The sequence below is a fragment of the Conger conger genome, chromosome 13 (genome assembly GCF_963514075.1).
Source record: "Conger conger chromosome 13, fConCon1.1, whole genome shotgun sequence".
Taxonomy (NCBI): domain Eukaryota; kingdom Metazoa; phylum Chordata; class Actinopteri; order Anguilliformes; family Congridae; genus Conger; species Conger conger.
Genome location: NC_083772.1, coordinates 40256884 through 40283477, shown reverse-complemented (window position 1 = coordinate 40283477; position 26594 = coordinate 40256884). Strand labels below are relative to the sequence as shown.

Here is a 26594-nt window from a genome sequence, read left to right as displayed (position 1 = left end):
GTTTTGTCATGCGATCATGTGATGCGGTCATTGGTGCTAGCTTTCCTGTAGCACCGAGCAGCCCTTTGTGGGGACAGTAATTGGGCGAGCGCATCGTGATCGCGCACGCACAGGTACCGAGGAAAAGACGCAATTACCGACTCAAAACGGGAGAGAAAACGGGAGAGGAAACGAGAGAGAAATGGTTTGGCGAAGTGCGTGAAGCAACCCCGCCTCGGGAGAAAAAAAAAGACTCTTGGTTACAGTCAAAATTGTCATTCCGAACGCAGCCCTCAAAATGGAAGAATTACCGGGACGGAGTGAATTCCGTTTCACTTCCGTCCCTTTTCGTCAATTAGTGAATTTAAATGGAAAGGAATGCCATACCTGACTCGAGTCCTGGCTGCGCTGGCTTGCAGGAGCTGTTGAGTGTCAGCTCCAGGGAGTGGAGACGTGTGCATTAGAATGCTAATCAATGCTGCGGCAACTACGCTCCTACAGCTCCCAGAATACCCAGCACTGTCTGTTCCAATTTCCATCCCTAACTAAATCTCCAAATTAAATCTGCAACAAAAATAATTGTTTCCCTCCTTGTTATCGCAAGGCGATATTTATTTAACGTCGGCCTGCATATCCCAGTTCCCGCACTCGAAACGTAGCGTTACTGGAGTCATCAAAACCCAATCGAATCAAGTCGTTTATTTATTGCTGAAATATGCAGGCGACCAGAACCCATTTATCTGTCACCTTGTATTGCTTTGGGGGAAAACTCCAAATTTTAAGAGATTGTTACAGACACTCTGAAGTGATTATATTTGATTGTTCCAGATTTTCAGAAAAACTGAAAATATGAAAGGACAATAAAACTAAAGCTACTCTTCTGTTCCACTGGCACACACTCCTACCCCCCCTCCCCCACCACACTAAAGCGTGCTGCTATCACATGCCCTCTGGACAGTCTCGATCCAGCCAGAAAAACAGTGCTGCTTGTGTGCAGGGCCTGCCGTGGGGATGGCGGGACCTAGAGCCTCCCAGAACGCCGCGTTTCTGTTACACGCGTTCCGCGTTTGAGGAACAAGCCTCTCCATTTAGTCTTTACGGTCCTGAGGAATCGCGACGTGTCCATTCAGACATGCATGCCAGAGCCACGCATGCGTCCGGCGCCCTCCCGGCTCGCAGTTTTTTACAAGACAAAAATATAAGGCTTTGAACCTTCCAAAAAAAATAGTTTTGCGTCGTTCCTGAATGTACCTTGTTGTCGGGTTTCTAGAAGCCCGTTTAGGGCTTTCGTAGACGGGTGGATACTCTTCGTATTCCCATGTTGGGGTCCAGCAATGCACAAGCTTAAGGCAGTGTTAGCATCCATCTGCTCGACAGCTTACTAGGATCCTCCGCTCAAACGCTGCACGAGCCAGCCTCACAGAGCCAGCCCCTGAAGCCCCATCTGCAGTACCCCGCGTTTCCTTGGCATGTCAGGACTCGTATCCCTTTAAAAAAAGATCTGTACTCTTTACACACTCCACAGAAGTGCTGGTCTCCCCAGGGAGGCTCCCGTTTTCCTTTGAGTTTAAGCATAAGCGGTTGCGTCGGACACTAATTTTCTGATTACGCTTAAGCGTATTTACCTGCGGCTAATGGACGTGCGTTCAGGAGGCCATTTTGGAGTTCAGCTACGGGCCCTGGCCGCAGAGGCGCTGTGTTCCGTGCAGTTTTTAATGAGGCCTTCGGCGGTCCGTCGCAGTTTAACGAGCGGCCTTTGTCGAATAATCCGGGCCGCCCGTGTCTTCTGCGAATTCGCCTTGTTCCGCCACTCTCCCCATCCCCCACTCCCCCCCCTCTTTTTCCTTTTATGACTTTGAAGCCTTATTTTTTCACCTTTCTCCATTTTCTTTCCTCCTAAACTTGAAAAGTCTCTAAACTGATAATTAGCCTGTCTGGGTGGGCAGTGTCTCCAGGTTGACAGGATGTCCCTTTTTTTTTTTTTTTCTCTTTTCTTTTTCTTTTTTTTTTTTAAAGAGAAAAAAGTATAATTGCCTTGTCTAATATGTAAAGCTGTGATATGTTCCATTAATTTATATTTTATGAAATCATTATTTTTATTGTTTTCTGTAATACAGGTGGCCTACAGTATAATCTGTTGTGCAGTGTTTTATATAAATTGGTTGCAACATTTGATTTCATTCATTCTTTATTTCGTTTATCGAATTATGCGATTCATGTCACGTCACGTACAGATGGCTATAGGACCATTACAGCCGGTTTTCTGTTTTTTCATTCACTCCTTTCTTCAGAACATCCCCTCGGTTGAAAACAAGCAATTATTGTTCAACGTGACAAAAATTTGGTGATTAATCAAAATGTAATTATAGCACTAATTAAAGGAAATGCCAGGGACTTTTTCGACATACTTAGTCACAGACCCGATGTGGCCTGAGAATCACTGACTGGGGATTTGAAAAGAGCGCAGACTGGTCTTCCATGATTAATTTTCTATTAATTTTCGGAAACATCCTACAAGCCTTTTGTATTATGCGGATGTATTAATTAAGCAGTCGCGACCACGGAGGTGTTAGGCACAACACAAAGTTCTGCCTGTGACCGTGTTTACAATACTGCACAGATTCAAGTGCCGTATTGCTTTTATTAAGCGCTTACAGCGTACGGAAGATATTAATGACACAATATTACGTATTGTAATATTTATGATTTGTAAGGGTTTGTGTAGGGAGCGATACGGTTTGTAAACAACCGTATTGCTTGTTTCACAATCGCTGTAGAATGCAGTCTCGGTCAAATCCGCATCCAGCGTCAAAACAACCCGCTTCATAACATAATCACCTAGATCAGTCATTATAAAAAAAACAAGAAAATAATTATTGTCATGAAAAACTGTTTGTTTGTTTGCTCGCCCCCCCCCTGCCTTCTCTTACCCTCGCCCCTTTGGTTAGCAATCGATGGAGTCCTGTTTGTGTCCACATAATTATGTAGTGATAGATGAGAGATTTAGCCATATAATGAGGTATGAATCCACTCGTTAGACTGCTGGTATCTGTGGTATTAATTTTTCTTTCATATTTAAGAAAGAACATGAGCATGTTGGCAACCGAAAAGTAGTTTTTAATGTAGGCGATAAAAAGATGGAAAATAGAGGTCCTCATCAAACAACTTATTGTTTTAATGACAGTTAAATACTCATGTTTGTTCATCTTGTAATGTAGCCATTTGTTGCTACCAGTACAAAGTGTGCATTTTCCCTCAGTTCTTCTGGTGGATTTTAAATCCATGTCTGGTAAGTCTGGCTGGGGGAGAGCCGTGTGTGTATTATTGTGTGGTAAATAGAGTGAATGCAGTTAAAGGAGGCCCAGGATCTGGTGCTGAATGGAAGTCTCCTCATACAGGTTTAGGGCAGGGCAGCTGAATGGACGTCTCCTCATACAGGTTTAGGGCAGGGCAGCTGAATGGACGTCTCCTCGTACAGGTTTAGGGCAGGGCAGGTGCCAAAGTGGATGTGACGTCTGGAGACCAAGGGACCGATGGAGAAAATGTCAATGAGAGGAATGGAGAGGCAGTCGGTCCAAATGAGGTGAGTGTGTGAGTGTATGTGTGTGTGTGTGTGTGTGTGTGTGTGTGTGTGTGTGTGTGTGTGTGTGTGTGAGAGAGAGAGAGTGTGTCAGTGTGTGAGTGCATGTGTGTGAGCATGTGTGTGTGATTCAGTCTGAGTGTGTCTGAGTGAGTGTGTGTCTGTGTGTGTGAGCGTGTGTGAGCGTGTGTGAGCGTGTGCGTGTGTGAGCGTCTGCACGTGTGAGCGTGTGCGTGTTTGTGCGTGTGTAAAAAACAATTTGAGTCTGTCAAGTCTGGTGTTTGTTGTTTTTGAGCTGGTGATGGCGTTGTTAATCTCCATAAAGGGTGTGTAGGCACTGTATATTTTTGTATCATCAACAATATCAACGCCAAAAAAACTAATAACAGGAGATGTGGCACTGTGCCAAATAGGTTTTTAGAACATATTTTCCATTCATTAAAAAAAAAAAAAATTTTTTTTTTTAAAAGTGCATTTGTGTGCATCCATCTGCCTGTCTCTGATGCCTGTGGCAGCTAATGAGGCAAATTATTCCCGGATGAAGTGAATCATTCCTGAGCTAAGTTCCTTAAGCTAAACGCCCACTCCCACCTGCTATAAGCTTAGAAATGGAGGGTTGATGACTGTGCAGGTTTACATGACATAACGCACATAACGCGTAAGGAGAGAATCTATGGGTGTGCGCTCACTGTTCAACTATTGAGAGAGGATAGGCCAGGTTTTCTAATTTCTACATTTATTTAGTTATTTTTGTCAAGCAACAAAAGTTGTGCGCTAATTTCACCACTGAGTGGTTCAGTTCTGAAGACCAATAGGAATGGATAGGCTTTTCTGCACCTGAAACGCTTTTCTAGACAAAGAAACTCACTAACGAGGGGGAATTAGGCTGCTCTAGGAGTTTTTATCTATGAGATCCGAGAGTTATATTATTAAATAACTCAGCATCTTATTACACTTTAACCATGATATATTAAGTAACTCAGCATCTTATTACACTTTAACCATGATATATTAAATAACTCAGCATCTTATTATACTTTAACCATGATATATTAAAGAACTCAGCATCTTATTACACTTTAACCATGATATATTAAATAACTCAGCATCTTATTATACTTTAACCATGATATATTAAAGAACTTTGCATCTTATTACACTTTAACCATGATATATTAAATAACTCAGCATCTTATTACACTTTAACCATGATATATTAAATAACTCAGCATCTTATTACACTTTAACCATGATATATTAAAGAACTCAGCATCTTATTACACTTTAACCATGATATATTAAATAACTCAGCATCTTATTACACTTTAACCATGATATATTAAGTAACTCCGCATCTTATTACACTTTAACCATGATATATTAAGTAACTCAGCATCTTATTGCACTTTAACCATGATATATTAAATAACTCAGCATCTTATTATACTTTAACCATGATATATTAAATAACTCAGCATCTTATTACACTTTAACCATGATATATTAAATAACTCAGCATCTTATTGCACTTTAACCATGGGATCAGTCCTGTGGAAAATTATTGGGCATATGTAAATAAATTCCTTAGTGACGATGCTTTCAAAAATAATCACATGAAGGTTCTAAATATTGAAGTAAAGAGCAGTGAATAGTTAAAAACTAAATCAATTTAATATTTGTTGTGACTACCCTTCGCCTTCAAAACTACATCAATTCTAGGTCATCCATCCCGCAGTTTTATATGAAAATAAAAGGTTATTCCAGGATGTTGGTGAACTTGACAGCTCTTCTGCTTGCTTCTGGCTCTACTGCTAATCCCAGACAGCCTCGATCGAGTTTATCTGAAAAGCGGTCTATTAGTTACTTTTACAAAAGTGTTTTTTTTTTTTTTTGGGAAAGCAAATTTCACATTTGTTCGTTTTCTACTGACACTAGTGCAGAAAAGAAAAATAATCCATCAAAGACAAATTTATATTAAAAAAATCTAGGGTGCCTAAGACTTTTGCCCAGCACTGTATAACTTACGCTGCTAACTTTGTTTGCTGGATCAGCATCCCTGAGCTAAGACGAGGTGCCCCTGCTGAATTAGCATCATGGGAACCCTCTACATGTGGATGCTAAAGTTTTATTCTCACCAAAGCACTGGCACTGGCTCCTTTGCCTGGAAGTGGAAGCATTGGCTCCATTCACGGGATGGGTACTGCGAGGTCTTTTACAAGCCTACTTGGAATAGGATAGCACAAATGTAGGGAAAACGGAAGTCAATTATTTTGGTTAGTCGGCGTGTAGAGACCGATTGTTCTACTCTGTGTACCTTGCGTAATTGGAACACTGGGACGTTGATGATTAAATCTGGTATTCACGCTTTGTAGACTAATTTGGAAAAGGCCTAAGGTGCATTTTACGCTGTGCAGTGATTCCCCTCAAAAGCCCTATCCACACAGTGCTGCTCTGCTGGTGCTGTCTTCCTGGAATTCGCACTAAGCAATGTTAAATTTTATTTTTAAAGATGATTCTTTTCAGAGCTGCCATATTCACTTTGACAACTTGGATTGGGTGGGGGGTATGCTTAGAGATTTCATTTGCCTGGCCCATATTTAGTGTCACTGTGGACCCATAAACTCAACAATGTAAAAGTTGATTTGTAGTTTAAACCAGCCTAAGCTGGGACAGTTAGCATAAGCTGTGTCCTCCACACTTTTAGCTTGTCAACCAGCTGTCCAGCTGGCCAGCCTATGTACTCAGCTAGTCCCCCAGTCTGACAACCAGCTTACTCTATCAGCTTAACCAGTTTACTCTATCAGTTTAACCAGCTTACTCTATCAGCTTAACCAGTTTACTCTATCAGTTTAACCAGCTTACTCTATCAGCTTAACCAGTTTACTCTATCAGTTTAACCAGCTTACTCTATCAGCTTAACCAGCTTACTCTACCAGTTTTACCACCTTACTCTATCAGCTTAACCAGTTTACTCTATCAGTTTAACCAGCTTAACCAGTTTACTCTACCAGTTTAATCAGCTTTCACCAGCTAACTACCATCTTAACCAGCTTTCACCAGCTAACTTTACCATCTTAACCAGCTTTCATTAACTTACTCTACCATCTTAACAAGCTTTCATAGCTTAGAATCCCAGCAGGTCTTTTCAGCAAGGGTGTTCAGATCAGTGAGCTCAAGGAGTGTAGGTCTATGGGCATTTCTAGACTTCAGACCATATTTTACTCTGTGCCTTAGCATAAATTGTCAGTTTAGTTTCTAGGCAATGAAATATGCCATTTTATGCTTTGCTGAGCATTAGTTCAGGCTCCAGTTTCTTCACCTGTTTGTTTTAAACTTAAATTTGATATACATAGAATGGTAAAAATGTGTCTGACTGCTATAGCTGAAGCAATCGATGCACGTAACCTTCCTAATGTTATATTCTTTGTGAACAACATGACCATTTACAGAACAGGGCAAATGAAATAGTCTCATGGAGACACACAACTACTGCAAGAAATAATTCAAAGGAAACAAATAACTGTATTTTCAGGAGTTTATTGTTTTCTTCAAAATGTACATTTTATTTTAAACAAAAGTACAAAAACAAAAGTCAGTATTTACAATACTTATATGGCCTTCTCACTTCACCCTCTTTGGTTTCACTGCTGACCTGATGGATTTAATCAACTAAAATAAAACGAACAAAAAAACTATTAACGCAACAATGCTTTCACAGTTCCCTCCTGCACCTTATCCGCAACGTCCTTCAATCAAAAACGAAAATTAAAACAAAGGAAATTTGCTCACATAACAGCATTTTTTTTATTTATTATTTTTGTAAAGAATGCAAGGAGTTGATCTACTGTACACGACCTTCTCAAACAGCTGAAGTGAAAAACTTTGTGAAAGAATGAAGGCAAAATTGACTAAACCTATCTAACGCCAAAGGCACAGCTAACATGTCTTGTACAGTATTAACAGGGGGGGGGGGGGGAAAGCATCTGGGGATCAGCCATATTTACAGGTACAGTAAATCTCCTCAAACTACAGTGGATGCTCACCAGTTCTTACGGCACAGTAAGCGTTTCCACACAAACCAGCAAAAGTACCATAGAGGTGCAGACTGACAAAATGAAATCCAACGCACTGTTTATTTTGTATATTATATATATTTTGTTGTTTGTAATGAAATATTACTCATTTTCGTGAAGGAACAAGAGAACGGTTACAAAAGACTAAACAGCATAACTTTCCCAAAGATTGGCATACCAAAAAAATAAAAAATAAAAGAGGGTGGTGTGACAATTCGGCTCGCGATTTTAAAAACTCCCAATCATTTTATTTCCCAAAACAAAATCCTAGATGCTGCACTCCACTCTTTAACCGAACCGACGTTAAAATGACACTTGGAATGAAAGCGGCAAATGCAAAAATGAATTCTTGAGGTGTAGCGAAGTAACAGCAGTGAAGCATCTCCCAAGCGGAAACCCACAGAGTCGCAATAACAAGCATAGATTCTTCCCCAAATAGTCCAATTAGTCCTTGGTGTACAGCAGTCCTGCTAGAGAGCGGAGGAAACGAACTATACTTGCCCATGAAACCACTGGCTATGTGTATTTATATAGGCCTAAGTAGTGTACAGTGAATTGACATTTTTACCCAAAAGAGAAGATGAAGAAAAAGAAAAAAAAAATTGAAAAAATACCAGAAACCTACTTCACCGAGTACGAAAGCGCATTCACCAGGAACACAAAAAGGAGGAAAAAGCAGTCTTCAGTGCACACTCAGCAAAATAAAAATCCATATACAACACATTCTTTCAATTTCTTTTTTTTTTTTTTTTTTCTGTGACCGTGGGTGCGTAAGTATGTACATCTCAGGACTTTGGGAGAAAGATCTGCTGGTCAAGTTGCACTAAAAGCCTGATGGATGTCATCTATGTTCAAGAAAAAAAAACGCTCCGATGTCTCCTTTTTGATTTTTTTTTTCTTCTTCTCTCAAACAGCGAGTAAATGCACTATGGCCTCTCATTACCACTTCTTCCCTGGAGAAATAATGAAGAGAAATAACCTGAGGTTAATATTTAGCGCTTTGATATTTCACACAACCTTTTTTTTTTTTTTTGAGAGCCTGAAAAAAATGATTCAGTGAATTTACAAGGCAATTTTAAAGTAATGTATTAAACAAGGTCAACCGAGCTGAAACATTTGATTTGATACGGTACAAGTGGCCAAGCATACAACCTTTCTGCTCAGGTATACTTCGAATCGATTAAACCAGCGACCCTCTGACTGCCTATTGCTCTTACCTCCTGTGCTAATGTCATATTGTTGCAGACCACGTTAGTTACTCGTAGTTACACATTAGTAATAATGTCCGAGTACATGCTCGGCACACGGAGCGGGGGTTGGCCTCACCTTCCTCCTCTCTGAACGCGGGCTCGGCTCCTCTACGCCTCCGCTTTGTGGTTGTTCTCCTCCAGCTTCTTGCTCTCCTCCGAGGTGCCGGCTTCCTCCCCCGTTTTCCACATTCCCTGCCTGAAGCACACGCACTCACAGTCAGCATTTCAGACGACCGCGTCTCTGCCCACTTACAGGCACATGCGAGGGAACTGACACTTCTCTTTAGTGTTGATGATGATGATAATAATAATAATAACTTGTTCTTTAGCTGATGCTTTTATCCAAAGTGACTTCCAGTTGATTAGACGTTACGTGCCTAGCTCAAGGGCCCAACAGCTGCACTGATCTCACCGTCTGGCACATAAGCTACTATTCAGTATTATTGTTATTCTATATTACTGCTGACCTGCCTCCTGTTCCAAATTAGGGCAGCTCATTTGTGTGTTATATGTGTTCGTCTATGGACTGAAAAAGGAAAAAGGAAATAGGGTAGACCTATTTTAAATCCACAACGCAGTGGGATGGACGTCTCAAGCAACCTCCTGGTGTTTCACAGAGGGGAACCTCTGTCTGCACCCTCTCATCTCAGAAACTTTATGTTGGTTTTTAGTATGCGGGAGACCGGAAGCTGAAAGGATCTCTCCCTTCTTATCAGGCAAAAGCCAGACAAATAAAATGTCAGCTTCGTTTACATAAAATGCGTCTGCACACAACACAATGCGTAGGGAAAAAATTGAATGGATGTTTTTTTTCTTTCTCGTTTTTTTTTTTTTCACCCATTTATTCCATTGAATTTTTTTGACTTTATCTGCCAGAGTGATTTGAATAAACAGAAGGAAGGTGGTGACATTTCAGCACAGCAGTACCTTAGCAACAGAGGAGGAGGGCAAAATCTGTCACGTCCATACTGCACATTACGGCAGGAGTGACAGTATAAATGGGTTTATTTCGTGAAACGGCCACAGCAGATGGGCTAGAATTACATAATGGCAGTGAGGAGACCTTTCCACCTGTTGTTTTTGCATCGAACCTTTTAAAATTTATGTATGCTAATTTTTTTTTTTTTTTTTTTTTAGGTGCACAGAGAATGACTTGCCTTTCAGCCTCTGTATTGCGATTGGGCGTGAAAAGCAAAGTATGTTCAACGCATTTCTTAAATGGTGCCTCAACTGGCTTAGCCTCTGGTTCCCTACTGAGAAAATGAGAGCAATTTACAGCTCTGATACTGCTTCATATGAAAGCAATTGGTCGCACTGCTCTGTTGATACATACTTCAGTACCACACTTTGTGGGGAGGTGTGGGTAGCTACTTACAGCTTCGTTACCATAATATCACATTATTAACGCTTTGCATTATCCCTAATATGGAGCTGTAATGTGCAAGTAAGATAATGTACCGCAAACTTCCAGCAAATGAATTCTCTTCACTCGAGTCCTGTTCATGACAGCCGGTTCTGTCCGTCTGGTTATGGGTTCCACTGTGTTGTCTCGTATGTTCAAATAAGGAGTTATTTGTTTTCGGTGTTAAACCATTATTAAGCTATGGCACGCGGAGTCAGGGATTCTGTAACGCCTCCTTGGTACATGCACTCTGGGTTTAAGCAGGTGCCTGATAGAATTCAAATTTTTTCTGGTGTTTGAAACCGATGTTTAGCCTCCATTCTCTCTTCTCACAATTCCAACAACCAACTTGTATGTTTCAGGCCTGGGTAAATATTGTTTCGGATTCAAATACTTTCCCACGCTTTACTGAGCTTGTCTGGTGTATTGGAACAATTCTGGTTCTCTTTGTTGGCAGAAGAGTATTTGAATCCTAAACAACTACGTATTTGACACAGGTCTGGTATGTTCAGAGCCGTCTGCCAGCCACTCTGGCTAGACTGGGAACAAATGCATTAGCAGTACGAGGCACATGACAGCCCATGAAACATTTTGAAAAAGCAGTTTTGTGTGTGTATGTTTGTAAGGGGGGGGGGGCTTACTTGGATTTCTTCATGTATATCCAGTACACCAACCCCACCACCAATGCGGCCAAGAGCAGGCCCACCACAATCCCCACAATCAGCTTGGCCTGGTCGCCTGAGTCATCCGTCTGGTCTGGAACAGCAAAACAAACGGGGATAAACATAAGCAACACTCGCTAAAATATGCAGCGTGCTTCACAGAATAGCGCAGCTTTGATCTGCCTGGCTATTACAGGGAACGCACTGAAGCTTGTGCCTAACCTTATTGCACAGCAAGACAGTTGGGGAAAAAGGAAAAGCTTCAGGGCACGACTGCCATTAATCTTACAACCATAAAGTAAAAAAAGAAATAAAAAAAAGGTGATAATGCATTTCCGAGTGGAATGGCTTCCGTTAAAACTCGTTTCCCCGTAGCTGAGTAATGAAGGCCATGTTTGGCCATAACAACAGGTTTGTCAAGGTGTCGGGCTGCTCGACTGGGTGTCAACAATACCCTCCTTTGCACAAAAAAGAAGGGGGAAAAAACAAACCCCTTAAAACTAGAGCGGTAAGATCTGGGCATGGGTCCCACCTCATTGCCGTCTGTCGACAGCACAGCAATGCGAAGATTAAAACTCCTCCGACGAAAAGGTTTATGTATCTGAAATACTGTTTTATCACGGCTCCCGGCAACAAGTTTACGGATCGCTTTCCGTTTTTTTCCGTCTATCGGGTAGACTTTCCCAGTTCCTCATCATCAAATTAAAAACAAATTAATAAGCAACTTACCTTGTTTTTCCATCACTTTTTCCTCCTCCTTAAATACTGAAATCAGATATGAAATCAAATTAACGTCCGATACAGAAAATAAATGGTAGGCTTAAATGCAACGTCATTTCTGTGGCTGTGGTTGAAATAAAAACCGTAATCTGCCGCCTGGGACAAAATGTCGGCAGGGCTTAATTGCAATAAACAGACTAAGAGATTTGCACCGGCTGACCCTGCTCTTAGTATGCAGCTATGGCATTTACTAATTGATATGCAAATTTATAATGCAAATGATGTTCAGTTGTACATTGTGTTTTTATGCTGTTTTCATACTGATCTACTTGTGTAAGCAAAACAATTCCCTTTAAAGAAGGCAAACAATTCTGTTGAAGGGCAATAAAGGATACAGTCCCCTCCAAAAGTATTGGAACAGCAAGGCCAATTCCTTTGTTTTTGCAAAACATTCCATACATTTGAGGTTGAGATAAAGATAAGAACACGAGTCCAGAATTTCAGCTTTTATTTCCTGGTATTTACCCCTGGATGTGTAACTACTTAAACATAGCACCTTTGGTATCAGACCACAGACCTGAGAAAAAGTATTAGAACAGTACTTAAGTAAATTTAAGTAATACTTAATATTTGGTAGCATATCCCTTGCTTGCAGTAACTGATCCAAGCCTGTGACCCATTGACATGACAAAAACTTCTCTTCAATCTTCTCTTCAGGAGGTGAAATGCATACTCAATTGGGTTAAGGTCTGGTGATTGACTTGGCCAGTCTAAAACCTTCTGCTTTTTCTCCATAATGAAGTGCTTTGTTATGTTGGCAGTGTGTTTTGGGTCATTGTCTTGCTGCATGATGAAGTTCCTCCCAATTACTTTGGACACATTTCTCCGTAAGTTTGTAGACTGCTGAATTCATCCTGCTGTTGCCATCATGAGTTACATCATTAATAAAGATTAGTGAGCCCACTCCAGAAGTAGCCATGCAAGCCCAAGCCATGACACTTCCTCCACCTTGCTTCACAGATAAGCTTGTTTTGGAGCATGAGCAGATCCCTTCTTTCTCCACACTCTGACCTTTCCATCACTTTGGTAGAGGTTAATCTTGGTCTAATCAGTCCATAAAACTTTGTTTCATAACGTTTGTGGCTCATCACTGTACTTCTTTGCCAATTGTAATCTTGCCTGCCAATTTGCATCTTGTGGTATAGCCTCTATATTGCTGCTTGAAAATGCGGTTGATTGAGATAGCTTCACCCTTGCCCTGTGGAGATTTTTTGTGATGTCACTGACTGATGTTTTGGGGCTTTCCTTCACAGCACTTTTCCTTGGTCGACCTGTTCAATGTCTCAGCGGTTTTTACACCAGCGGTTTCTTTCCTTTTCAGAACATTCCAAGTTGTTGTACAAGTTATCCTCAATGCTTGTGCAATGGCTTTGATTGATTTCCCCTCTTTTCTAAGCTTCAAAATGGCTTGCTTTTCCCCGAAAGACAGCTCTCTGGCCTTCATGTTGGTTTATCTTTTCTAACACAAATGCAGTCTTCACAGGCAAAAAACCCTGGGCTAAAACCAAGAGTAAACATTCAGAACTATTTATTGTTTAACCAATCAATCTAACAGCACACATCTGGGCAACAAGAAAACACCCATCAGTCACATGTTCCAATACTTTTAAAATTGGGTGTTCTGATACAAAAGGTGATATGGTATAAGTTCTTTAACAAATCTAGATAAAAATACCAGGAAATAAAAGCTGAAATTCAGATCTGTCATCTCATCTCTATATCTTTTGCCCCTCAAGTTCAATTGTCTTCAGTGTAAAGGTAAGGAATTTACCTTGCTGCTCCAATACTTTTTGAGGGGACTGTATATGCACATTGCTAATCATCGATTAAAAGGCCTTCCTCTTAAAGGTAATTAGGACTTTAATTAATCGTTTCTAATTATTACACTTGCAGGAACACGATTGGTCAGACTAGTGAGTACGCCTTGCACTTAAAAACATAATCTTAAAACTTTCTTGATGCCAGGAAAGTGCACGATAGATACTGTATTAATGTAGGACCTGTGAAAGATGAGCTAGGAGCCCGCAGACCCAAAGCCCTGTAAAGACATGCCAGCGATGATCATGCCACACGCGGGTGACCATGTTTTCTTTTTTAGCATTCTTTGTGATTTTCAAGTGAAAAAACGTGCAAATTAATGCCCCAGAGGCAGGAGGGAAAGGGACAGAGCCCAGCACCCCGACACAGACAAACGCCCCGGAAATAGAAACGAGTGAAATGTGAAGAAGTGCCTTCCAAAAAAGAAAGATAAAAAAAAAAAAAACAAGGATCTTTGTGAAATTCGCCTCTTTTGACATGGCAGCCTTCAGTGGCTGTGAGCCAAGTGCCTATTAATCAACACATTCTTGTTAGCATGCAGCCCAATTCATCACCAGCCCCTGCACAAAGCATTGGCGGAGACGTGGAGTTAGGAGGTCGTCAGGAGGTCGTCAGGAGCTCACCACACGCTCGTCAGATACTCGTCAAATTTTGGTCAGGGGGCCGTGTAGAAAAGTGTGCAATTCTAAGAGCCTATATAAGAGCTATACAACTCCTTCCTAAGCACTTACGAATAGATAGATAGATGGATAGATACTTTATTCATCCCGAGGGAAATTTTAGAAAACCGATTGCGATGGCCGGGAAAATGCTTTAGATTTGCTTATGAAGGAGCTGTATAACTCTTACGTAGGAGCCTTCAAATAAAGTGTTAGTGATTTTCCCATATCATTTCAAGTATGATCCTGTACACTGTATTTTGTCCATCTATAATAGAATACAATATATGGATATTGCTAATCCTCATTTAAAACGTTTTCTTCTCAAAAGTAATTGTTTAGGACTTTGTTGAAGAGTTTGTCATTATTACGCTGCAGTAACATCACTGGTCATACTACTGGGCCAGCCCCGTCACTAGCTTGTCAGTATCTCGTCAGATGTTTGTCAGAAGCTTGTCAGATGTTCGTCAGAAGCTTGTCAGATGTTTGTCAGAAGCTTGTCAGATGTTCATCAGAAGCTTGTCAGATGTTCATCAGAAGCTTGTCAGATGTTCGTCAGAAGCTTGTCAGATGTTGGTCAGAAGCTTGTCAGATGTTAATCAGAAGCTTGTCAGATGTTGGTCAGAAGCTTGTCAGTGGATCCCCATTAGAAGTGCCCCTGGTCATGCAGTGTAACATAGGGGTTAGTTCGATCAGAGGGTCCGGTCTATCCCCAGCAGCTCTGAACCTCAGACCTTTTCCCTGGAGCTTCACAGCTCTTTATCTCACTACGTGCTGCTTAATTAACTACGCTGGGAAAATGCTGAACGTCTACTGTCACTGTGTATATATAAATATAAAATCGGTATCGACAAGACGTCAAAGATCGCTCCTTGATGGCTCACTTGATGTCCTGCAGGCGGTTCAGAGCTGTTGGCGATGCGACCGGGGGCGGATTGGCTGTCGGTGTTAGGAGGTGTGAGTGATTGGGCGGGGACTGGGGAAAGTACTTACAGGACGACACGTTTATGGCCCTCACGTCTTGGCCCAGGTCATTAAAGACCGTGCAAGACACGGTGAGGTTGGCCGTGGGCACCATGACAATCTTGTGAGTGATCTTCCCGTCGACGTAGGCACTCTCCTCCTGCGGGCGTTTCGGAGAGGGGCGGTTATTACACGGTTGCCACACGGTTACCGCACCGTAACCATGCGGTGACGGTACAGCATAGTCAGCGAACCACTCTGTGATGTTGAAATGGAACGGAAGGATTTCTACCGGTAATGGAAAAACAGCTTCTGGTGCGGCGTTCAGAAAGCGCCTGCCATCGCAGCGGCCTTGTTCGATGAAATTATTTATATCCTGATGTTAGGAGATCGTTAATAAGAGAATCCAGTCGAAACCTTTCAGCGAAAACCCTGACGGTTTATGTGGTGAGAATAAATATGAGTTCATTGACTCACCCCCCCTGAGGGAAACGCTTCATTACACAAAACAAGTTCCGGCTGTCGCCACAAGAGGGTGATGAACACCACCTCGGGAGCTTTTGCTGTAGCTGGCTGTTGTCGTGCCACCTGCTTACCACGCCCAACGGCGATGAGGCGACACTCCCCGTGCTCGAGGGGCGGCGGCCATTTGAGCTGAGCGTCACAAACAGGCCAACGTTGGAGCCACGGTCATATGTTGGACTGCAATGATTTTCAGATTTCTCCATCTATGCTTTTTAATTGGACAAGCTTGAAGAAGGAAGTTTGGGGGGGGGGGGAGCAAATAATGACATCACTATGAATCTGGCGGTTTAGGCGTACCGTGGCATACACAAGGATGAATGGGGGAAACCAGCAGTCCTGTGTTTCCATGTATACACACACACAAGCACGCACACACAATACAGCTTGTATATAACCCCCGACTCCTCCAACGTCTGCTTATCTCTGCTCATTGTGTGGAGGTGTCTATGCTGCCAGGGGCACTTGAACAATAATACTCTCCCTTGGTAAAAGATGGTGTGCCCTTGGCCCTTGTGGAACCAAACTGCTAAATTCAGCACTGATGCAGACCTGACTGAGACGGCTGGAGTTCAATACGTTTTCTTACACCAGGTGAAAAAACCCAGGGTGAAGATTGACCCTTTAAAAGAAAATGCCTGGCAAGAAATGTTGGGTCTTTTTCCCTCCATTAAAATACAATGAAGACAATAAAACACAGCCAACTAGACTGGGCTTGTAGAATGATTCCCTACATAAACCCCTGACAGTTAAAACTTTCCTGGTGTCCTAACGGAGCCCTATAAACCCAGCTCTCCAAGCATAACGGGGAGTGAGACAGCCTCTTCTGTAACAGTGGCAGTGCGCGATAAGGAAGGTGTTAGCCTGTGGCTGCCAGTCGTTCCTTGTGAACACTACGACGGCTCCTGAACTAAAATTCCCCCGGTGATTAGTCGCATACGACAAACATGGTGCCCTCTATCTGCTCTCCACAGCAGAACTGCGCAGAATTTGGGGCGGAGGGTCCACCGGCAGTCCGCAGAGCTGTCAAAACGGGGTCCTGACTCAGCGCAGCCCGAACCGCCCGGCAACAGCGATCACTCTGGCCAATCACGTGCCGGGACAGCGATGACAGGCCCGGGGCCCTTTATATAAGGCACCACTGATTATACGGGCTCTGCAGATCCTTCACGCATGGTCACACGCTCTGGGAAGAACCGTTTTCACCAGGGGCCTGCTTTATGGTCGAGAAGCCCGTCAAGGAATGTGTCAAAGGATGTATTCCGTACGGATACGGAGGAGCCCGGAACTCACGGAAGTGCCATTGATGCTCCACAGGACGTTGGGTTTCGGGGAGCCCTCCACCTCGCAGATCAGGACCTTGTGCTTGCCGTCGTTGCCCCTCACCTTGTTCAGACTCTTGATCACCGGCATGCCTGTCGGGAGGGGAGCGGGGTTTGGTCAGTGACACACCGAACATGCAGCCATGACACCAGAGTGAGCTCGAAGCCCTGCTGACTCTCGTCAGGTCTTTGGGCAGCGTGTTTGAGGTTCTCACACCGAACAGATCTACTGCCAGACGAAACGGACCGAATGAGTCCGCATTTGAAGAGCGTTTCGAAAAACAATAGCCGTGCTGATAACAAAAACTGTTTCAGCAATCGATGGAAAATGACAGCATCGACAGCCGTTTTCTTTTTAAACTGTCCACTTACCTTCAGACAAACAACATACACACACACATACACACACACAAAAACAAGATTTACCTTCAGCAAACACACACAAAAAAAACAACAAATACGACTGACGCATTGCTTACAAGGAACAGCAAAAATAAAAAAACAGGAACCTGAGAAATATCTTCAATAAACAATGAAATGCAACATGCCTTCAAAAACAAAAACAAAAACACAAAAGATGTTACCTTCAACGACCAGTGTAAAGGAGTGTCTTTGTGTGAGACCGGCCATGGAAAATTCACACTCATATTTCCCAGAGTCGGCATACTTCAGCTTGTCGAACTTGGGCAGCTTCTCCAGTTTCTCATTGTCCTGCAAGAGCAAGGCTGCCAGTTCAGACACTGCCACTGTGCTGTGTCTATTACATTACATTACATTTATTTAGCAGACGGTTTAATCCACCGAAGGTCAGTTGAACAACTGCAGAACAGGTTGGATAATTGACGTATCGGGTGTTGCGAGTATCAGTTGTCTACAGCCGTGAATATCGAGTCTCGTTCACAAGGCGAATGTAGGCCAAGTCGGCAAGTATGGCGTCAAACTACAAGCGCAGCATGACACAATGGATAATAAAAAAAAACCATAGAACCAAGATGAATACAAATACAACAAATGCCTCCTAGTGAGGAAAAAGCAGCAAGCCCCATTTACAATCAAAACAGGTGAATGCACTTTCCCCTATCACGTACAAAATAATTTTAACTGCGCTGCTTTAAATGTGAAGAAATGACACAAAGAAACTCGTCTATTTAAGCTTGCCCCCTGTCTGTAGAAAGCAGCCCTCTTTACCTTCGTCCAGGAAACCTTAACGTTGCCGGATGCGCTCTTCTGCACCTTCACCGTCACGTTCTCCCCAACCTTCCTCACGACCGTCCCCGAGAGACTCAGACCGGCGTCCAGGACTGGAGAAGAAAATAATTTCAAAAAAACGGTTAGAAGGTCTTTTAAAAGGCCTTTTCAGCTGGTTGCAGACAGTTAGCATGTGGCTCATTTATCCTGCTTATGAAAGCCATTAAAACACTTCTGCTTTCAGGGAAGGAATTCACTCGTGCCGCTCCGTCGACTGTGAGAGATCACCGTCTTTATCGTTTGTCTTTCTTCCCTCCCTCTCCACACGACCGTTATATTCCGCCCTCTTCGCCCCCGCCGCGCCGTTCTACACCGTTCTGTTTTTAATTGTTCTTGCGGCGCTCGTTATTGCACTGTGATAATAGCAGAAATGCTGTTATGTATTTAAACACGACGCCCGTTCGCCGGAGTGAAATAAGCTCCGTGGACCGCGAACGGTAGAGAAATACTTTTCGCTTCTTAGGACAATTTTGATCTATCAGCTCCGCGGTGCACCTTCAGAAAGAGTAATTAAGTACGGGCCATAACCTTTGCTTATCAGCGTTTTCAAATATCCTCCAGAAACGGCCCAATGAAAGCCAGTATGCCGCTGTCCGTTATCGCTCCTCTTGTCTTTCGTCCCCTTGAAGATGACCGTTATTTTTATGACTAACTCCAGGAGCTAAATTGAAATCAAAATTAGCGCAGTTCTTAACGGTATGAATGTAAGAGAATGATAATATTGTAATGGGGGGGGAAATGGGTCAAGAGGGTATTTGAATTCCGAATGTGCAACCCTCCCTTGATTAGCCATGGCGTGCAGACTGAAAAGGGTCTGAAGTGTCTTATGTAAGGTGTTTACGTGCAAGAATGAGCATTTCAGTCCTGTCCTGCAAGCCTTGAGCCTGTCGGTTCAGTTCATGCCAAACTTCTATCAGCTCATTTGAATTAAAGTTCTTCCTGTTTGAATACAAATGATTCCTGCTCGTTCTTTTTGCAGCATTTAGGGCTATAAATGAAAGAGGGGTGGACTCACAGTTGACAGTGATGTTTTCAGAGGCGACGACCTCAGTGTTCCCGACGAGGGAGCACTTGTATTCGCCGGTGTCGTCGCGCGTCACCCCAACGAGCGTGTGGGTGTCCGAGTCCACCGTCACTTTCTGGCCCTGTCGATGAGAGACAATGCGTTGAGAAACAACAAGGAGAGATGTGCTCCATGACTCCCCCGTCATGCAGATGGTATGACCTACAACCATGCAATACTTCATTGGGTCAAACTACCTGGGGAAGAGAGTGGGGGGGAACACGAGGGCGCTTACCTTGATGTAGAAGTCGTAGCTGGTGGGGGGAGGGTTCCCGTCGCCCTTGCACTTGAGGGTCACGTTGTCCCCCTCTTTCAGGGGCCCTTGGGTGTTCACCTGGAGGCTGACCTTCTCGGTGGGATCTGTGGGCAGGAGCCACGGGCAGCAGGTAAGTGGGGACAGCAACACAAAGGGAGACGTGTCCATTTTGGCACGAGGTAGATGAAGCACTTTGGTCTTTTTTTTTTTTTTTTTTTTGCCCATTTTTGATTTTTTTCTCATGTGCGGCGCGAGTCCCCCTTGGCTTTCCGACTTCATTTTTCTCGTGATGTCCTGTAGTGGTTGTCCCCCCCCACCACCCCACCACCCCCACCTCTTTGAAGGCAGCAGTGGAGCGAGTCATATTGCATCTGCACCCCGAGGCAGGGCACAAAGCCGCCTTCAACCCCCAGTAAGTACTACTCCAGACGAATTAAATTACCCGCATTTTGCCGGACACGATTCAGCCCCCCCCCCCCCCCCACCCCCCCTACATTTTCGATATGACACATCTCAAGGGCTACTTCAAGCAAAAGGACACCGCTGCCTCCGTATGTCCTGCTGTCGCCGGGCTCCAAACCGCCCGCGTAAAAACCCGCCAGACGCCGGCCGATCGCTCTGCCGCTACGGCCTCAGCGCATTAGAAACCAACCACCCGTGCCGTCCAGAAGCCATCAGATTAAAACGGCGACACCGTTTTGTCAATATACAGAACAGCCAGGGGACGGGAGGGGATGAATGAAGATGTGTAACCGTCTGGCTCTTCTTCAGTGCTTAAGAAACAAAACGGTGATCAATCTCGGCCCTGAAAACGGCTGGAGCCGCTGCTTTAACGCGAGCGGCCGGTCGATACCGCCCGCCGTCGGCTCGCCGATCCGTCAGAGGCCCGTCCCCAGGGCGGGGGGGACCGAGGGTCACTCGCAGTGGATGGAGGAGGACACAGGGGCGATGGAGGGGGCCTAACGGAGGGTCACTCACAGTGGATGGAGGAGGACACAGGGGCGGTGGAGGGGGCCTAACGGAGGGTCACTCACAGTGGATGGAGGAGGACACAGGGGCGGTGGAGGGGGCCTAGCGCCTAACGGAGGGTCACTCACAGTGGATGGAGGAGGACACAGGGGCGGTGGAGGGGGCCTAATGGAGGGTCACTCACAGTGGATGGAGGAGGACGCAGGGGCGGTGGAGGGGGCCTAACGGAGGGTCACTCACAGTGGATGGAGGAGGACACCGGGGCGGTGGAGGGGGCCTAACGGAGGGTCACTCACAGTGGATGGAGGAGGACACAGGGGCGGTGGAGGGGGCCTAACGGAGGGTCACTCACAGTGGATGGAGGAGGACACAGGGGCGGTGGAGGGGGCCTAGCGCCTAACGGAGGGTCACTCACAGTGGATGGAGGAGGACACCGGGGCGGTGGAGGGGGCCTAACGGAGGGTCACTCACAGTGGATGGAGGAGGACGCAGGGGCGGTGGAGGGGGCCTAACGGAGGGTCACTCACAGTGGATGGAGGAGGACACAGGGGCGGTGGAGGGGGCCTAACGGAGGGTCACTCACAGTGGATGGAGGAGGACGCAGGGGCGGTGGAGGGGGCCTAACGGAGGGTCACTCACAGTGGATGGAGGAGGACACAGGGGCGGTGGAGGGGGCCTAACGGAGGGTCACTCACAGTGGATGGAGGAGGACGCAGGGGCGGTGGAGGGGGCCTAACGGAGGGTCACTCACAGTGGATGGAGGAGGACACCGGGGCGGTGGAGGGGGCCTAGCGCCTAACCGAGGGTCACTCGCAGTGGATGGAGGAGGACACCGGGGCGGTGGAGGGGGCCTAGCGCCTAACCGAGGGTCACTCGCAGTGGATGGAGGAGGACACCGGGGCGGTGGAGGGGGCCTAGCGCCTAACGGAGGGTCACTCACAGTGGATGGAGGAGGACACAGGGGCGGTGGAGGGGGCCTAACGGAGGGTCACTCACAGTGGATGGAGGAGGACGCAGGGGCGGTGGAGGGGGCCTAACGGAGGGTCACTCGCAGTGGATGGAGGAGGACACAGGGGCGGTGGAGGGGGCCTAACGGAGGGTCACTCACAGTGGATGGAGGAGGACGCAGGGGCGGTGGAGGGGGCCTAACGGAGGGTCACTCACAGTGGATGGAGAAGGACACCGGGGCGGTGGAGGGGGCCTAGCGCCTAACGGAGGGTCACTCACAGTGGATGGAGGAGGACACAGGGGCGGTGGAGGAGGCCTAGCGCCTAACGGAGGGTCACTCGCAGTGGATGGAGGAGGACACAGGGGCGGTGGAGGGGGCCTAGCGCCTAACGGAGGGTCACTCGCAGTGGATGGAGGAGGACACAGGGGCGGTGGAGGGGGCCTAACGGAGGGTCACTCACAGTGGATGGAGGAGGACACAGGGGCGGTGGAGGGGGCCTAACGGAGGGTCACTCACAGTGGATGGAGGAGGACACAGGGGCGGTGGAGGGGGCCTAACGGCTAACGGGGGAACAGAGGGTCACTCACAGTGGATGGAGAAGGACATGGGGGCGGTCTCCTGGTCCGGGCCCAGGCTGTGCTGGGCGCTGCAGGCGAATTTGGCGGCCATGTCGTCCCTGGACGCGGTGTACTGCAGCGTGCTGGTGGTGGTGGAAAGGCCTGTCTCTTGGTCCACCTCTGTGACTGGCGTGATTATGACCGCTGCAAGGAAGTTTCAAATCTTAGACAACCATTTCCGTCAAACGATTAACTAATTTGCTAACTGCTCGTACTAAGTAAACTAAGGTTGACATGACCATGCTCGCTCCAAGTAAGTTTAAAAGCTTAGACAGTCAAACAGTGAAAACTAATTTGCTAACCGCTTATGCTATATAACCTTTAAATGACTCACTTTTCCCATCGTCAGCCAATGGCTGGCCGTTCCTGGTCCATGAGACGTTGGCAGCTGGGTTGGCGTCTTTTGCTACGCACTTCCCTAGCTGTGAAAGCAACAACACACAAAAAGCACACAGCGTGACCACCTGCACTGCGATTTACGCAACCCGCTTTTGTCGTCAACCCATCGAAGTTAATGGCTACCGGGTCATGTAATTGATTTCGTCGGAGAGAGAATCCGTTCGCTTGACGATGGCATAGTACGTGCCATTACTTTGCTCGATGGCCCTCTTGGGTTCCGCTTCTGGAGGCAGGCGAGATTCTGTCCACTCGACCGTCTGATCCCGGTTTTCTCTCAGCGCATCATTATGATCCTGCCTGACGGTATGTCTCAGCCAAGAGGCTTCAAAAGGCACTTCCAGGAAACTGCCCCGACTCGGCCACTCAACTTCACTCGGGTTCTCTTAGGAGTGATCGCCTCTGACAGGCACCTTGGCTGCTGACAAGGTTTCCCAACTCTAACGCAACCTCGACAGCGGACTCCAGGAACCTTACCGCGCAAGTTTCAGGCGTCTCCCGGAAACGCGCCGCGAACGCTGCCCTCCCGAGCCTGACGGAGAACGAGCGTGCGGAAACTCCATTACAGCGAGAGCCGGGTCTGCATTAATAAACCTCTGACGGGATTGCGTTCGGTGTGCGCGGGCGGAGGAACCCCGGGGAGAGAACGAAACGCAGCGGTGCGAGGACGGAGAGGGAGCCCGGCCGTGCGCCGCAATGCATCGTGGGGCTGGAGCGCGGCGAGGCGGACCCCCGGAATCCCGTTCCGCACGCGGCGAGGAGGGAAAACGCAGCGAGGAAGCGGAACGGGGTCTGCCGCAGGAGCGGGGTCGCCGTCGGCGACAGGATATTTAAATTACGATTTCGGGAGAGGCTACCACGTACGAAACCTCTGGAAGCCACCGGAGGAATAACACAGCAGGAGGAAAAGTCAAATAAATAAATGAAATAAATCTCCTCAGCATCTGCCACTGGGCCCTGGGAGCTGCAAGCCCTTATTTCCCCGGCTGGCGGTCACATGGATTCGAGCATCCCAGAGTTCCCCCTTCCTCCGCTGGCTCGGTGACAGACCGGACGCTGAGCCGTGACCTTTGCAGGCGGGGGGCGTGCGTTCTGCTCGGGGGCGAGCGGGTGAGGAGTACGGATCAAAGCGTGCGTTCAGGGGGAGGGCCGCTAGTCCTCCTCTGCACTCCGGGGAATCAAACACCGCTTTTGAGTCCCGGCCGACCTGCCCACGCCTCACAAGGCCTTAAAAAGTCGCCAGCATGGATATGCTCTCCCCCAAAAAAAAAACAGATGTAGTGATAAAATGTTGGTATCCATGATAAGAATGGCAATAAGAATAAGATTTTTGTACATTTCCCATTTAAAACACTTTTCAGAAGCGGAAGTATGTCGTAGGCTGTCCTGATCTAGATGTTCTTTCTTCTCACTCTGAATGGCAAGTGTTTGACATTATGGAAAAATTAAAGACTGAATGAATAGACGGCAGAAACAATTTGCACAATTAAATATGAAAGGGATCGGATTGTGAGCAGAGGCGCAATCCAGGCTATTGTGCATTGCTCTATGCTGAATATACTGCACTGAGGGGGGGGGGGATAAAACTTTTAGGAAGTACTTGTGCCTTGAATACAAACGGCAGTTCATTAAACTCTACATTCAACCCACCGTGGTTAGTTTCCCATTCTCCAGGTCCTCTGCTTTCTCTGTGATTGTCGGAGGCGATGGTTTCTCTGGAGGGGGGGAAGAGAGACACATGTGGTGAATGAAAAAGTAAACACTAAGCTCGCTTTCAGACACAACTTTCCAGTGCCTTTTTTTTTTTTGCAGAGAAACTCATCATCCATTTCATGCGCGAAGGAGGCCCCTTCAACATCACAAAGCTGTGTTATGCAAGAGGCGCTAGCTGTTCCGTATCATTGACGATTGTTGAATTCCCGAGGGGATGTGTACACACACACACACACACACCCACAGCCTGAGCTGTCTGATATGAAAGCTTAACTTTCAGTCGGCACCACCGACTCGTGCTTCCTCCAAAATGTGTGCTACCAGCCTGCTGTGCTGCTGTCCATCAGCTGAGCCAATCTGCAGAGCTGAACCGGTGTGCTGATCTGCTCACGGAGCCGGGACAGCCATACCACATCCACCGGAACAACCCTGATGAGCCAAACTAAACCCTCTCTACCTAATGTGCGGTCAAGACGGCAGACGTTCACAGCGTTCGCCACCGACGCATTTTGAATACAAATGGATGCGACTTGTGTCTAACAATGCCAGCTAGCTGATTTGTTGCTTACCTGTGTTTTCCTTTTAAAGGTATGAAGAAATATTACATTGATTAAAGTGTATTATAGCAGGCAAATAATTGTCCACGTTTTCCCCCCCATCAGCAGTAATTTTTAATATTAGCTAACATTCATGGCAAAGAGGGAAAAAAATTAATATGTTCGCTCACATCAACTACTGTCTGCCATCTCGAACGTACGCCTGAGTGATGTCACCGTACACTCTCAGAAAACAACAGTTCTCAAAGGAACCCTGTGATTCCAGAGAAGAACCCTTTGTAGTTGTCAGGCGAAATGCCTCTTTGTCTGGTTGCTTTCGCACTTATCACACCTATGATAGAGGGCTCCTTAAAGTGTGATAAAGAGTTCCTCTCTGGCAGGGATGTGAATCACGTCCCATAGAGGGCTGAGGGTATGCAGGTTTTGCATTCCGGCCAATCACTAAGCACCTCCCGACTTTTACAAATGAGCTCCCTCCTCTCTGGGTGAAGTTGTGTATTAAGGAAATGAGCTGGTGCAGTGATAGTTTGTAATGAAGACCTGCGTACACTCTGCCCTCCACGATACGTGATTGGGCGCCCCTGCTCTACGGAGACGAGCCAAGGAGGCGTGTTTTCCGAGAGCGTGAAGCGCGCGCAGCTCTGCGCTTCCTGCGGGTTTCGGTTCGGGACCCTTCCCGTTTCAGCTCCGCGGGGGGGGGGGGAGGGGGGTCACGCGGCCGACCCCGGGGCTCTGCTGGCGGTGCGACGGCGGGGGCGTACTCACTGTGCACCAGGAGGTTGACCCGGGACGTCAGGACGTCGGACTCGGTCACCACCATGCAGGTGAATGTCTTCTGGTCCCCCAGGTTGGCCTGGGCGATGAGCAGGCTGTATCTATCGGTGATGTTCACCCGGTTGGCGTAGTCGTCTGCGGCCAGGATGGACGTGGAGTCCTTCTTCTTGACGAGCAGGTCTCCGCTGGTCCCGTCGTCCTTGTCCTGATCCACGGCGACACAGGCACACATGCACCGGGGGGCTTTTAGAGCGGCTCGGCCCTTATTATGCTGATCTATGTCTCCGGTAAGCCGCGCGCTGCGCGGAAATGAATAGCCTCCCCTCACCACCCGCACCCCCCAGCCAGCCACCCAACCACACTGCGGTGCCTCCAGAAGGCATCACTGAGAGAGCCATTATCCCGAAAGTAATGTATAACAATAGGCAAAAAAAAAATGACTGCCTCTCAATAAAACTTTAATTCTGTTTCTTTTCAAAGTTTTACGACCATCTGAGTCTGCGAACATGAGCATAAAATGTAAAAAAAAAAAAAAGAAAAACCCCCCAAGGTTCTGCCGACAATGCCTTCCTTTCACAGTGTGGATGAAAGGAAATAGGTTGACACAAAAGAATATTCCGGCCTTGTACTTCTGCTTGATAATTAAATAGGTAATACAACTGTACAGCTATACTGTTTATTGTCGAGGGAAAATTTCTTCCGTAACTCTATTGTGATTGCCTTTCCTATTATTTGAGGGATGCAGTGGCAGCATTAATATGACGCTGCTTTTTCATGCCTTCATTGGGCCTCAGCAAGTTGTGGAAACTTACATTAGGGGATTACTGCGAGTGTGGATGAAGCACCTACCTACCTGTGTTTCTGCTGCACAATAAGCATTGCGTAACGCTGCGCTTACATAACGCTGGCACATTGATATATAGCGTTGCGACGGTAAACAGGTTCGAGACGGCTTTGATGTAGTGCTCCCGTAAATAGGTGTGCGCCCGTTGTTATGTCGGCTCAAACAGGTTGACCGTTAATAGGGCCCGTGTCGGGACGC

General features: G+C 46.2%; 1 protein-coding gene across 2 annotated transcripts in view; it reads right to left on the bottom strand.

The window, feature by feature from the left end:
• Nucleotides 1–7080: 7080 nt before the first annotated feature.
• Nucleotides 7081–26594, bottom strand: part of LOC133108622 (CD166 antigen homolog) — a 60509-nt gene continuing 40995 nt past the window's right edge. Inside the window, exons 3-16 of one of the 2 annotated variants that reach the window (XM_061218237.1) lie at nt 25544–25757; nt 24159–24223; nt 22447–22534; nt 22083–22256; nt 19557–19681; nt 19274–19403; nt 18199–18311; nt 17595–17721; nt 16982–17103; nt 15197–15326; nt 11676–11711; nt 10926–11040; nt 8959–9078; nt 7081–8585 (exon numbers count right to left, since the gene is read on the bottom strand). In XM_061218237.1, the coding sequence (XP_061074221.1) occupies nt 8991–9078; nt 10926–11040; nt 11676–11711; nt 15197–15326; nt 16982–17103; nt 17595–17721; nt 18199–18311; nt 19274–19403; nt 19557–19681; nt 22083–22256; nt 22447–22534; nt 24159–24223; nt 25544–25757 (1527 nt within the window). In that variant the 3' untranslated portion in view covers nt 7081–8585; nt 8959–8990. The remainder of the gene's footprint in view (nt 8586–8958; nt 9079–10925; nt 11041–11675; nt 11712–15196; nt 15327–16981; nt 17104–17594; nt 17722–18198; nt 18312–19273; nt 19404–19556; nt 19682–22082; nt 22257–22446; nt 22535–24158; nt 24224–25543; nt 25758–26594) is intronic. The other variant, XM_061218238.1, reaches the window with a different exon arrangement.